Source organism: Ptychodera flava, chromosome 9, assembly GCF_041260155.1.
Source record: "Ptychodera flava strain L36383 chromosome 9, AS_Pfla_20210202, whole genome shotgun sequence".
NCBI lineage: Eukaryota > Metazoa > Hemichordata > Enteropneusta > Ptychoderidae > Ptychodera > Ptychodera flava.
The window spans coordinates 19,447,921-19,463,385 of NC_091936.1; the positions used below are offsets into that span (position 1 = coordinate 19,447,921).

The following is a 15,465-nucleotide window of genomic DNA, read 5'->3' on the forward strand; positions in this document are numbered from 1 at the left end:
GTGGGTTCTGTTTTTTAGTTTATCATTTGATTATTAAATTCTTCATTGAGTCTGTCAACAAGTTGATGTATTTTTTACATTCTTGTCAGATAGTCTCCATGAACCACACCTCTGCAATATTGCAGTTTTTTTAAATGTTATCTTATAGCTTTGTAAGCAAACCTATTCAGCGATAGGTGGTCCATAGGACCAACAGAAAAGTAATTCTTGTGATCCTTCAATGTTGTCAGGTGATTTTTAGAGTTTTTGCTGTATAAACACATTGTATTTACTAGACTTGTAGAACTTGAAGATTAGTATAATTGTCTGTTTACTGCTCAAAGGAGAAAACACGTTGTCCTCTGAGACCTCAAAACATTATTTGCTGAACTTCATATAACATTAGTAAAATCCTAGTGAATGCTGAAATAGTAAGCTTTCAATTCTTTTATGGATTTCACACTTCAATACACTGTGCTTACTGCTCTTCTGTTGAAAGTTCTCTAAAAGATTTGTACCATTCTGCTTATTTCCTGAAGGTATGATAATGTAGAAATGCTGGAGTCTCAGGACTTACAAATGAACTTTTTATTCAACTTCAAGGTATATCAGCATGCTGCCACCAATTCAATTGTCCTTCATCATTGATCCTGAAGAAGCCATCGCGATGAGACATGCGAAAGAAATCAACCAAGCCAATAGATACCAAGCTACCATGACACCGTATGTACCTAATAAAGATGAACAGTACATGATAACTTCCCAAGAAGAAATCGATGATGATGAACAGGAAGAGGAAGATGAAGATAATGACATTACCGATTGGAAGATCCTTATAGACAGTCCTCCGGTGCCTTTGTTCAAAGCCACACGCTGGGATTTCTGGTTTACCATCGTGCTCGCCATGATGAGTGCTGCCTTCTTTATCATTATGCTGGTTGTCACCTACAAATGTGTGTCTGGCCGAAACCACGGCAAGACAGGCAGCTTCAGATATCTTCAGTCGCGGGCTGAGAGTTACGTGAGAAAGATTGCTGAGACGGCGCCAACGGTTCTCAAGGGACACATACAGGAGGTGGAGTGTTTGGTCAGCGATGGTGCTGTCATTGTCAGTTCCTGTCTTGGAGGGGAGATCCGAGTCTGGGACCCAAAGACGGGAGAGTGCGTCACTGCTATCAACAGAGCAGGGTGAGGTTTAGTTCTCTGTCTTTTCCATGTGCTTCAGCTGTAAACTTCTCATTGCTGGTACCTGTATGAGCATGTTTGTTGTTGTTTAATGAAGTGTTTGTTAGTACAAAAGACGTCAATTAAGTCATCAAACTGAAAGCTTTGTCAATATGAATAGTAATTGTTGTATTTCAAAATAAATGTTGATATATAGACTATTAATGGGCAGTAAACAGATGATTTATCAATCAAACGAAATTTGTGGAAGATAGATTCATTGAAATCTGAGCATATTTTATAGTGAATTCACTTTTGAAATCGTTGACTCTATCTACCTGAGGAGAAAAAAGATAACGTACATACTCTAATCTATATCTTTCTTTGCAACTGTTATTAGTCCCCACGGACACCGTCCGGGGGACTTATAGGTTTGGTCATGTCCGTGCGTGTGTGTGCGTGCGTCCGTGCGTGCGTGCGTCCGTCCGTCCGTCCGTTCACGCAGATATCTCAGAGATGCCTGAAGCAATTTCATTCAAACTTGGTACAAGGATTACTTCATATGTCATACAGATGCACGTCGATTTGTTTTGTGATACGATCCAATATGGCTGCCAGGCGGCCATTTTATTACGATTTTTTCATGTACAGAGCCATAATTCAGGCATGTTTCAACTGATTTTATTCAAAGTTGGTACAAGGACATTGACCAATGTCATAGATATACACGTCAATTCTTTTGTGATACGATCCAATATGGCCGCCGTGCGGCCATTTTGTTACGATTTTTTCATGTACAGAGCCATAACTCAGGCATATCTCAACCAATTTTATTCAAAATTGTACAAGGACATTGACCTATGTCATAGATATGCACATCAATTTGTTTTGTGATACGATCCAATATGGCCGCCAGGCGGCCATTTTATTACGATTTTTTCATGTACAGAGCCATTACTCAGGCTTGTTTCTACAGATTTTATTCAAAGTTGGTACAAGGACATTGACCAATGTCATAGCTATGCACATCAATTTGTTTTGTGATATGATCCAATATGGCCGCCGTGCGGCCATTTTGTTACGATTTTTTCATGTACAGAGCCATAACTCAGGCATATCTCAACCAATTTTATTCAAACTTGGTACAAGGACATCGACCAATGTCATACATATGCACATTGACTTGTTATGTGATACGATCCAATATGGCCGCCGTGTTGCCAGTTTATTACGTTTTTTCATGTCCAGAACCATAACTCAGACATGTATCAAGCAAATTTATTCAAAGTTGGTACAAGGAGATTGACCAATGTCATACATATGCATGTTAATTTGTTTTGTGATACGATCCAATATGGCTGCTGTGCGGCCATTTTGTTATGATTTTTTCATGTACAAAGCCATAACTCAGGCGTATTTCAACCGATTTTAATCAAAGTTGGTACAAGGACATTGACCTGTGTCATACATATGCACATTGATTTGTTTTGTGATTCGATCCAATATGGCCACCATGTGGCCATTTTATTACGATTTTTTCATGTCCTGAACTACAACTCAGACATGTATCAAGCGAATTTATTCAAAAGTATTTTATCACAGACCTAATGAAGAGGACTCTATCCTCTCTGAGGACCTGTAATCAAAGCACCCATTAACAAGTGGGGACTGTGTCATCAACGATGACTTGTTTCATGTGTAAAAAGTGTGGTGATCTTAAACCAGACCTTTCTCAGATAAAGGAGGTGTTGAAATAATGTAGTTATGTTACTTTTTATCTCCCAGATATAGGGATTTATGCAGTATTCGATACAGAAAGCCTCATTATGGAAATGGAAAGAGCAATGATAGAATGGTTTCTCAAAGAGGGTTACCGTCTCCTGGGATGGTGAGGAGCCCCAGTACAAGTAGTAGCAGCAGTGGTATACATGACATGGAGCACAAGCCACGGTCCTTGTCTGATCCATCTAAACTGTGCGCTGTGTCAGGAAACCAGCGCAAACTCTTTGAGGACCAACCTTGCCTACGCAGTGCAATAGACACTGGGTTCTGTGAGACCAGTGCCAAAGGGGAAGAGGAGAAGCGAGTGAAAACCCACAGGTCGACGGGTAGCGACGATTTGAGAAACTGTGGGTACGACTTTGACAGTAAATTTTCAAGCTTTTACGAAGGGCACAGGGCAGCAGCGGGAGCTGCCGGGGACGGCTACAGCTTTGAGGAGTTTAGGAAACATTCCAAGAGTGTGGATTCGTACTTTATGTTGCAGTCCCTGGGAAAGACTTCCACCCTGCCCAGTGGCATTCAGTCGCCGGGAGCCGCTTCCCAGAGAAGCCTGGAAAATGCTGTGTCTATGGAGAGTCTTGGACTTGGAGAATCACCTCCGGATGAGGAATTATTTACACCCCATCAGTTGAGTTATGAGGACTCGTTTGGTCACTGCGGGGATATGCCCAATGTGCTAGCTCCACCCATATGGTGCCTTGGTTGCCATGACAATGTGGTTGTTGCTGGGTGTGGCAATGGCAGAGTCGAGGTAAGGCTTTCATGGTTTTCAGTCATGTATCTATCATTGAAACTACTCTTCCTTATCTGTTGGTTAGCAAATTATGACTGTGATACTCATAACATGTCTTACACAGTCTCATTCCCTTGTATATAAATGTGAAAGAATTCATCTCATGATCAACATTGATTACAGATGATCCAGAGAACTCTAGAGGGCGCTGTGTGGAACTTTTGATCAAGCTCATCATGTTCTTCAAATACTTAGTGTCGATATTGCTGTTAAATTAGACTAAACTTTTAGTCACCTGAAAGTGTTAATTGAGAAATTCTATTCTTGTCATCAGGTGTGGGATGCAGTGAATGGCCTTTTGTTAAATGTTTATCATGATGAAAGCAAAGCTGGAGTCACAGCATTAGTAATCACATCAAACAGGTGAGACTATGTGCAGATCACAAGTAAAAATGGGTGTGGTTGTCACAATGAAGTGCTTCCTCCATGCAAGCTAGTTATATCCTAAGTTTCGTAGACAAATATCATGCAAGATATTTTCCAACATAGCAGACTGCCTTTTAGAATATCAATATACGGCAATATGAGTTTACAGTATGAATAATCATCAGCTACACGTAACTCTTTGAAGTATGCAATGACCCATTTCACTCAGTTATTTAAATCTGTGACGTTGACACTGTGAGTGAAAGTGTGATTGTGTGAATGTATTTGTTTATTTCACAGAATTGTTACAGCCAGGTTGAATGGCTACGTAGATTTCATAGATATCAGTGGCAATGGCATGTACAGTCCCACGTCACCACATGGATCATTCCAATATCAAACAGGTAGGTCAGCATAGAGGACAAACCAAGAAATGTCAAATCTTTAACAGCAAGGCAACTTCTCAGCCCTTGATGAAATATTCTTTGTGATGACTCTCACTGTGACTACTCTAACTCGAATTGAAAAGTTTGTTATTCAATCTAAATTTTGGTAACTGAATTTTTTAAAGCTAAGCGAAAAGTGAAATACTGATAATCTGTAATTTATTAAGAAGTTTGAAATCATGACAAAGCATCAAAATCTTCCTTTGAAAATATGTAATTGTGATCAAATTAGAATCTAATGTATTATTAAAAATTTACTTTATGTCACAGTTGTACTTTTCGGAATGGTAATAAAATCTTTGAATATCATTTATGCATTGGTATTACTTTGTGAGCAGGTACATTTAAAACTTGTACATTTTGAATCAATTGAAGTTCACCATACTATTCTTGACTCCAAGGGTATGGCCTTCTAACCCTGTAACCTGTAGCTAGAAGTTCACTGGGACACACTCCTTGACTCAAACTTGAAGTTCTCTGACCATGTGTCTTGTATCTTGTCAGCCTATTCACGGCATGTGTCGACCAGCGAGGGACTCTACAGTGGTATTTTACAGTGTCATCTGTTGCGGTGTGTGAAAGCCCACCAACAGCCAATCAATGGTCTGAAGGCTGCTGGTGGTAGGGTAGTCACTGCCAGTCAGGACCACACCCTCAAGGTGAGCCCAGTAAAACTCACAGCAGCTGTACATACACTTTCTGAAGATGACATCATCAGCACTGCGCTCCGTTAGACGTTACTACTTTATCTTTAGGCTGTTTACTGCATGTCAGCTCAAACCTATTCAATAGGTAATTATGAAAAAGGCTTCAATCAGAGGAGAGCTCAGTGGAATTACTACTGCATTGCATTTAATTCAGTTAAATCTTATGATAATACTGATGTGTCTTTTTCATGATAAAAAAATTGTTACAGTTTTGGACATATTTTTTCCTTCCACTCTACAGGTATTTCGGTTGGAAGATGCCCTATGTCTGTATACGTTACATGGGCATACCAGTAGTGTGACAGCCTTAAAGTTAGACGAGGTGAGTGGACTGATTGACTCTGCCATGACATATTACAGGGCAAATATTTTGGTACATAAGGCCAGAAGTCAGTTCAGTTGATGATGTTTCACTCTGAATATTTATGTGTTCGCATTGTCATGCTATGAGAATTTTGTGTGATTGTGCAATGATAATTGTTGAGGTATCTTCTTAGACAAGTTTCAGTTAAAGGTATACTGTCACCTGTTCCAATTTTGCCACAGTTACCATGGAAAGATAAAAAATCTAACCAATCACAGATTTTAAGCGGGTGGCCACTTTGTAAAAACAGCGCCCTCACATGGGCATTTTGAATACCAAGGAACGCCCCCTTTGACCATATATGGGCATATTTAGATTACAAGTGACTGTATACCTTTAAGGTAGTGTGTCCCCAGAAACTGACAGATCTAAACTTCTGCTCAAACTTTCCGCAATGAAACTTTCAGTCATACTCTTACCAAATTCAAAATGAAAATCAGGGGTCACACTGCAGTGTGTTTTGTATTAGAGCAACAAATTACCCAACCTTTACTCATATTTGAAATTCACAATGGCCACCATCCCTATGCTAACTTTATGGGGAAAATAACATTTTCAATTTTAAAAAACTGAGATAATTAAGGCTTTTCTTACTCCAAGAGCCTTACATGTAAAAACATGTAAAAATATCTTCAGTGGTAGATCAGAAAGGAATTATTGTAAAAATTTGAGAGTCCAAATGTCTGTACCTGAGGTGCATTCTACTACACTGTGTGGTCTTTGCCAACACTGCATGCCATACGTCATTCTGAAAACACTGTATCACGACAATATAGAAACAAGGACTTGGAAGGGTAAACAGGAAAAGATAGGAACTGCATCACTAGATAATTGCAGGACATTATCAATTCACCATACATCTTATAAGACTGTTATGTCTCAATACTCGAGCAAAGCCAATACCTATGTGCTACCTACATCGGCATATCAATTGAGGCCAGACAGCTGAACTTACCCAGATGACTATGCTGCTCGATTTTTGTAATATCACCCCTAGTGCTGGCAATGTACTGATGAGATCACCCATTTTTGTATATCTATGTGTAAACCAGTTTTTAATTAGTTTTCTGTTGTTCCCTCACAGTCCGTTCACTTGGCAGCCCTTAGTGGAGGAGGAGACGGCTCCGTCAGACTCTGGGATTTACTGACTGGGCATGTGAACACAACCTTCAGGGTCACAGTGGTCCTGTCAACTCACTGGCCTGTACAGCCGCCTATGTGATCAGCATTGGTCTGGATGATAGGTTATGTGTGTGGGAGAGACGACATGGATCACTGCTGAATGTCATACATCAGGTACGTTTTCTTCTCCAAAGAAATGAACTTGACCTAGCCATCCATGCTTTGTACTTCAATAGGACATTGAATTTCTGGTGTATTTCTGAGTGTTGTCCTCAATTCAAACTCCCATTTGCCAATAACGTATGTGATTTGCAAGTCACTTTCGAAATAATGCCAAACATAAGTATGATGTTGTTTTACTGGTTTCATTGTAGGAGAGTGGCTTTAGTAACAGTGTTGCAATGTTATCACATGACCTGTTGATATCAGGTGGACAGGTGAGTAGAAACTTGATCATAGTAATAAGTAGGGAAGTTTCCAATCATAGTTTGCCAAGCCCGTTACAGAGGGGTAATAATCCGTGTTTGTTTCAGAATGGGTACAGCTGTTACATTGAACTTGTATCTTGTCATCCATTGTTTGTCTGTGTTCATTACAGTGGAAGATATGTGGAGGGGACTGCTGCACTCTTCATGAATGTTATACACCTACCAGGTGTTTGTATGCATATAAGAACATCATTTGCAACTGGTATATGTATTTGAAAAAATAGTGATATGTCCTACATTACGGTGTAGCAATCATTAGACAGGAGTTTGATAGAGAAATTAATTGTATTGGAGAAAGTGAATGTCATACATATTGTTGAGAAGTATTACCACATGTAAATAGCACCTGTATAAGATATATTGGTCTCACGTATATGTAGTGAACACTGTTTACCATGGCTAGATGTATCTGAATAGGAACTGACTGTGTTTGCAATGTATGTGTCTTTCTTTAGGGATGTTTGATACTATGGGATGCCATCAATGGGGTCAAACTGAGGAAAGTCAAGCTAGGAAGCAGGGACCAAACAGTCCAACAAGTCTCGTCCATTGACTATTCAGCTGTTCTCTGTGACTTTGGCACGGAGCTGAGGGTGGTAAATTTCCCCATCGTCATGCAGCGAGCCAGAGAGGACTGAAAATGGATGAAGGACATACTGAAACGTAAAATGGTAACACCAGTTTGTCATAAAACAGCCACACATATTTGATTAACAAGTGTGTGCTGGTGAAGCCCGCAGTTCCTCTCACAGTGTTGAGAGACTGCTTTCGCGCCGCGTACGGAGACAGAAGACCGAGACTTGACACTTGTGCCTCGCAGCGATTGTCTTTGTGGTACAAATTACTGTACGGCTAGCGAGGCATCAGGTGTGGAATTGCTTTTTGAAGAGAGAAAGTTAGTGAAGGGAATATGTACAGAGAATATTGTCAAGGATTAAGGTTGATGGTATGTTATGAATGCAATGTACACGGTCTATGAAATGCCTTTTATATTCCGCAAAAATAAATGTCATTTTGGAGATATTTGTGGAAAGACCAACTGTACCATATTTGGAAGACTCATTCTTTGATACTCATGACATGTGCTTTGGCCGCAAAATATTCCGTAAGAACATGTGTTACATGTTTGTAAAATTCTTGCAAAGTGCTTCAATAAAGTGTTTCATTCTCAGAAGTTTACTTAGATCTATGGAAACTCAACGTGTGTGTTTGGCAGTGTTGGTAACATGTGGGTATCTCTGAAAGATTCCCTTGAGTGTTAAAAAATATTTGAATGGACCAACTGCACATTTCTCTCAACTGTCAACATAAGTATTTGTATATTTCTCACCTTGTACTTCAAAATGTTTTGTAAAACTGCCAAAAATCTCCATCGCAAAGAAACTTATATCAAAACCCTAATAGTTTTGAAATTCAAAACGCAGTCAAGTGCATGTTCCAACAGACATCAACTATTCTAAAGATAAAGGTCACACAGAGTAAACTTTCTTTTGGACAGAGAAGTGTACCATGTAAAACATATCAATGATGAGGTATCTCATTGCATGGATATTGTCCTCCCACTAGGTGTCTGAACAGAGCAATTTTACAGAAAGTACAGAGTGCCTACGCAAACCCCCATATCACAAGTAGATTACCTTGATGGGCATTGTAGTCACTAGTGTTGCATGTATCATACATATCAACATGAAGAGTGCTTGTTAATGCTATAGTTTGCAATTTTCATTTAATAGTTTGTAGGCTTTAGTTCAGGGCTTGGCAGCTCAGCTATTTTAGCTGTGCAACATGTGTATCACAAGATGGTACACTGTGACATCACAATTGGTACACTGTGACATCACAATTTGGTACACTGTGACATCACAATTGGTACACTGTGACATCACAATTTAATAGTCGCGCCAGCGGCTTACTGACTACGCGTGCGCATATTCATAATAACTATACGACGAACCGGAAGTGTACCCTACCTTCATGGGCGCCGCCATGTTTTTTTTGAGTACTCGTAAATAACCAAATACAAAACGTGCAAATTATTATTTTATAGCATACCATTTATAAAATATATCTTTTGTTAGCCAGTTAGTGTTATTATCCACCTTGTCGCTGATACAAAATATCGTTAATATCACGCATAAAGAGAAGAAAATGGGAGAAAACTGTCGTGCATATGAACGGCGGCATACGCAAAGAATGCTGGGATTGAATTTTAGAAAAGCGCCCCCTGTGTCAATAACTAGATTCAAAAATTGCCAGTTTTTAGACGGAACGCTCTAGTTTTCAGCTTACAAGTGGAAGTTGGGCAGTGCGGTTACCATTGCAAGGTAACGATGGCATAATACATCCCTTCTTTAACACATTAGGCTGTTATCATGGTAAAAATTGCCAATTTTTGTCCAACATTTTTACACATTACAGAAAATCTATACCTGCACTGCTGCAGGGTTTGACGTCGTGTACGTACGTGAACTGCTTTCATCTGAGGGAAACTGGGCACAGTTGTCATACAAACGTATATGAAGTAACAATTAATTCTATTTTATCATGAATCAATACAAATAACATTGCCCATCTTAACCGCTGGCGCGACACCAAGGGCTGAGCCCTATATAATATTACTAGATGACATCACAATTTAAAACTAGGTGACATCACTGTTTACTGATAACTTACATCACCAAGGAGATTTTTATCTTCAATGAGAAAAACAAAGCAAGCCACATGTACCCAGAGAGTATAAAAGGAGAGGTACCTGTATATGAATGTGAGGATTGAGATTATGCTTTGAGGAGACTTTTGAAGGCAAAGAATTTGAACTGTAGTGGATAATTCAGAGGATTACCAGCTCCCACATTTTTACGAAGCAATTATTCATGCATGATCCTTCACTCATAAAAGTGAAGCTATCTTGTCAGGCCAAGTTGGGTTACTTGGTAGTGGGTGCTATGCATAAGCAGTTCAATGTTGTACAGCCCTTTTAAAATGCCATGGTACAGTTGTTCTTTCTCAAATTCTTCCAAAACAAATATAGTGATTGAAAAGGCATCTCTTGGTTGAAGGTCAAAGGTGAGATTTTTGTAACATTTTCGCCTTTTGGCGCTAAACTATTAAATGTGCAGTATTGTTGAATTACTGTAAATTTTCCTGAGAAACTTCAAATTGAATCCTTGTGAAATTTTTGCTTTATCATGAAAAACTGAAATTGTGTAAAATTTTGACTTGATACTGCCACCAGCTTTATTTGTCAAAAAGGATTCAATGATTTCTCTTTTGTTTCCTCCGATAATGTACACTTACAAAAAATATAACAGATGAAAAATTAACTTCTAACTCTCCTGATTTTTCAGATATATATAGATGTATAAATATATATATTATGATTAAAGGTATGATGAGCAAGTACATTGATTCTATAGATTTTCTGTGACAGCAGTTTTAAGGATACAAAGGTGTCTCATTTTTTTCACAGTGCAAATTGCAACCTAGAATCCAAACCTATTCAAATTCAGTGCCATTATGTGGAATTTGCTCAGGAAAGTAAGTTGATAATTGAATCAGATTTTTAATGTTCAATGGAAAAAGATCTGTCGGGACAAGGCACTAAATTTTCTGTTAACATTTTGTGTGATGTAAATTGATCATGGTTTTGTGTTGAATTGTTTATCCAGAGACTGCACTATTTGCTAAGATTACCTTTATTACTGAAAAAAGAATGTGGAATGTAGAATTCTTTGTACCTTGTCCATGACAAGCTTTCAGTGTTGTGTACAGTGCTGGTTTGTTACATGACCAAGCAAAGAAATGGTAGTACAGTGGATTTTATAATGGGCATTGTCAATCAAGTCACTCCATAAAATGTATACGGTTTCTTTCATGAGTTCATGACTCACAGTTGAATTGCATCCTTGAATGTCATGCAGTGTCACAAAAATGTTTTTTTTTTTTACAATTATAGTATATTCATAGTAGTACAGGATAGTTGACTGGCATTTAACAGTTTTGAAGAACACTTTCTTCCTTTTTTTTGTAGGACTTTGTCACTTTTTAAAGAGAAATTACATTGTATCACCGATGGTGATTGTATGCTGCAGAGATTGTTTTGCTTATTAAGTGTCATACTGCAACTTGTAATGTTCAAAGTTCACTCACTGTAGACATGCACTATTTTCTCACTTGATTGGAAAAGGGACAGGATTGCTGCTTCAAGCATGAGTATTGTAAATTTGTATATCGGAAAAGTTAATGGTGTAAATGCCAGATCCTCATGTTGCTTGAGGGCGCTCTTCACATTTGGGGGGAAAGGATGACTGTACAGAGTGCCCTCAAGTGTCAGCTATGTAGATACTGAATCCCAGTGATGTACAGAACAAACCTTTAATCTCACTCAGAGACACAAGAAAAAGGAAAACAAGATAAAGTCATACGTGTGTTAGAAGCATCTGTTGATGAATCCATGTTTCCTCCCACAGAATCCATTCATCAACAGCATGCAGTACAGCTTTTATAAATCTTGAGCTCTCAGTTCATTTTGAGGTATATTAAGAAAACCCTGATGGCATCGTCCCTTTAAGCTTTTCCATAAACGCATGAACTTGTGAATTCAATTAGTTGTGTTGGTTTCAGAAAATATTGCACTTTTGTTTGTATATCTCTGTTGAGTACCAAAAGATGTGGGGTTCAGGGATCATTATCCTGGACATTACCAGCTGGACACTCACCCGAATGTCAAAGGGAAAATGTTAAGTTGTTTCTCAGCCTGGGTGCCTTACTAAACTGACACTGTGACAAGGTTTTTTTGTCATTCTTTTTAGCTCACAAAATGCAACTACATGAAAACAGCAAAAGCAGATATGTTTATTGCATGCAGTGGTTATTCTGATACCACAGCAAGTCAATTTCGATAACTTCACTGTTCACAACTGTATTGTGTGAGCATATGTGAACCCATATATTACATGTTATATTTTGTGTCATGCTTGTAAACATTGTAATTTTTAGCGACGAAGTTACGCAACTGAGGAAGCTAATAGAGTGGAGGAGGCAAAAGTGACGAAACTTCCGTCAACAACCTCCGTAAAACTATTTTTTTTCAGTTGTTGTTTTTCCATTTGAATGTGAAAAAAACATATTGACATGGCTAGTCTAAATCAACAGACTGAAGGGTGAGAAACAAAACTTTCTCTTTTTGCGTCTTTAACCTAGCCTCAACAGGTGAATAGTAGATGTCCAGGGAGAGACCATATAATCCTGATAACAGACGTGCAATTTTGCCATGTATTCACATACCAAGCCATCACATGTATATACCATGCATAGTTAATTTCAGTACAGAAGCTCAGTTCATCAAACTCTGTAAATAAGTACTTATTTGAGTACCCAGTCAGTGCTGGCCAGAGCTACATCTGAATAGCAGAGTATACTCTTCTGCACTGAAGTGTAGGATAGAGACCAGCTGCTAAATAGAACACGCCTGTTTTCATGAAATGGAAAAATGCAGTGTAGAAATGTAGCATTAGGAGTACTCTCACGTAACTAAAGAAGGCAGAAGCACTGAGAGCAAATACTCAATTTTGCAAAGATAATCATTGTTCAGTTGCAACTGTGATTAGTAGTAAAGGTTCTCTGCCATGTCATCTTGCCACAAGAGGGCGCTATAATTTACATGGCTCATCTCTGTCGTGTTTGTGTGTGTTGTATATTGTATCTCCCAAGTGAGCACTCTCAGTGCTGTTAAGTTCATTCACGAGGAGCAATTTTTAGCTACTATAGACTACAGTCTATAGCAGCTATTGGGATGGGTATCCGTCCGTCGTCAGTCTGTATGTATGTATGTATGTATGTATGTATGTATGTCCGTTTGTGAGGCGTCCGTCCACTCAAATATCTTGAGAACCGCAGTACTTACTGATTTGATATTTGTTGTGTAGATGAAAAATATGATTTTGAGAAACTATTTTTTTTAATTTTTTGATATTGTTGAAAATAGGCAAATTAATGCCAAAAAGGTGTTTTCGGTAAAAATCTTCTCCTTCATAACCGCTGGTCAGACAGCTTTGTTATTTGGTATACAGGTCCCTAGGGATAACCCAACTTAGATTTGTTCAAATTGTGATGAAATATGCAAATGTGTATTTTTAAGGAATTTTTTTGTCATTTTTGGTCAAAGTTTGACTTACATTGTATGTAATTCTTGTACTGTATAAACCCTATCAATTCACCCAGAAAAAATTAATTAATATGATTTTAAATAATTGAATTAATTAGGAAATCATCAGAGCCAAAACAATTTTAGTGTGGAATTATCAGAAAGTTCAACTTTTTTTACAGTTCATAGTGAATTGAGGATTAAAACATGTACAGGCAACTTTCCTGAATCCCAACTTTGATATATTCTGAACCACCATTTATGTTATCTAAAAGAAATTGTTCATAATAGTTTGTCATGATAGGGTGGTCAAATAAATAGAGATAGAGAAAGTTCTAATTTCCATTTATGGTTGACTTGGTAAGGATAAAATAAGATTACTTTTTGAGGAAAAAACAGAGTGGTCAATTAAAAGAGTGGTCAAAGTGATAGGGTTTTTATGGTAAAGCTGGGCTGTAAGATTTCTCATGTGCTATTTATAGCAATTATGCAATCTGTGTAAACAGTGCAATGAAAGTGTAACATGATTCCTTATAATGCTTTTGATGACCTTGAACTTCTTAAGTTTGAAACATTTGTCTCTTCAGTGTGCTTTCTCTGAGTACGTACAGTCTCAACTTATTCAACAGAACATACTTACAATGTTAATTTGAAAGTTAAAATGTGCTTGGTTAATAGGATGAAAATACTGATATTACAAAGAGATAACCAGCTCAAGATTCTTTATAACCTGACAGATATGCTGTTTTTTTATGACGTAAATCTTGATTTAAGCAAGTCTTGTTTCTTTGATTAGAATGTAATTAACTCTCGTTTATTTGCTATTATACACTAATATAGTCTGATGAAATATGCAAATCTGTATTTTTACGGAATTTTTTTCATTTTTGGTCAGGCAATCCTGAAATGAGCTATCAAAGATATCCACCTTCTTCATCAATACATGTGTCACAAAAGGTTATTCTCTACATAACACAGCAGAGCTCTGTCAACTGTTGAGTCGCTTGTTTTTTCAAAACCGCTGGTCAGAGAGCTTCAATATTTGGTTTAAATGTCCCTAGGATGACCCTAGTGAGATAATTTCATGCAGTCAGGAAATACTTAATTTTGTATCCATGTCTATAGTAGCTTCAGGGACTTTGGCCCTATGTTTTGTTATTGTCTATATCTTTCTTATAAGTTTTAACATGATGTAGCAGGTGACATTAACTCTTCATAACTTTGAAAAAAGTTTTTGTGACTTTTGAAAATGTAAACAGAAAGATTTTCAAATATTAACATATCTATCACAAATTGTACAGCTTTTGGTTTCGTGATCAGTTCTCATTAGAGTCAGGTGATTACAAGTAAGAGTTTATCAATCAAATGCTTTCAGACGTATTGATACGTATTTCACAGAATAGAATGTCCACTACACTTATACGGTATACTGGACTTCAATCACCTTTGAACTTTCAAATAGAACTTCCTGTTCCCCTGGATTCATACATTGTATGTACCTGATTAAGCGACAGGTCATCTCTGGGATATGCTATATGTGTGTGACAAAACTGAAATTGGATATGTTGCGAAATTGAATATGTTGCTGACAACGCCCATTTGTATGTACAAAATCCTGCCATGAGTGTGTGTCAGCCTGTCTCTGTGAATTCCTTTGATATGATGTAATGCTTACCCTTGTAATTGAGACAGACAAGTAATGGGCCCGGTGACTCTAAAATTAAAGGAAAAAAAAGAGTTCTTTGAGCACTGTCATGAACACAACACTGTTGGAAATTTTGCACACTTTTTTCACGTTTTGTATTCTTTGATTCTTGTAGAGCTTTGTGAAAACATTCGGAATTTCAGTGCAATGTATTTTGCTCTTGAATAGATGAGACGACTACTAATAAATAACAGCTGGAAAAAAGGAGTACAAAAATATTGTGTGCTTTTATGACATCATATGCTGAGAGCAGAGAGTGCCATGGGTTAGATTTTATATGAAATATACCAAAAGAATTTAGAATTCCCCATAAGCTGGCGTATAGTATACACTCAATTCTTTTATAATTCTAAGAGACATGCAGCACAATTGAGGCAAATTAGTGTTCTCCTTCGGTAGTAACT

The 15,465-nt window shown here is 37.8% G+C and overlaps 1 protein-coding gene across 1 annotated transcript in view; it reads left to right on the plus strand.

The window, feature by feature from the left end:
- Nucleotides 1-15,268, plus strand: part of LOC139140259 (sterol regulatory element-binding protein cleavage-activating protein-like) — a 63,275-nt gene extending 48,007 nt beyond the window's left edge. Inside the window, 10 exon segments of the mRNA XM_070709383.1 lie at nucleotides 583-1,167; nucleotides 2,929-3,676; nucleotides 3,993-4,081; nucleotides 4,385-4,488; nucleotides 5,035-5,189; nucleotides 5,479-5,559; nucleotides 6,686-6,772; nucleotides 6,775-6,897; nucleotides 7,098-7,160; nucleotides 7,667-15,268. Of these exon segments, the coding sequence (XP_070565484.1) occupies nucleotides 583-1,167; nucleotides 2,929-3,676; nucleotides 3,993-4,081; nucleotides 4,385-4,488; nucleotides 5,035-5,189; nucleotides 5,479-5,559; nucleotides 6,686-6,772; nucleotides 6,775-6,897; nucleotides 7,098-7,160; nucleotides 7,667-7,849 (2,218 nt within the window). The 3' untranslated portion in view covers nucleotides 7,850-15,268.
- Nucleotides 15,269-15,465: the final 197 nt, after the last annotated feature.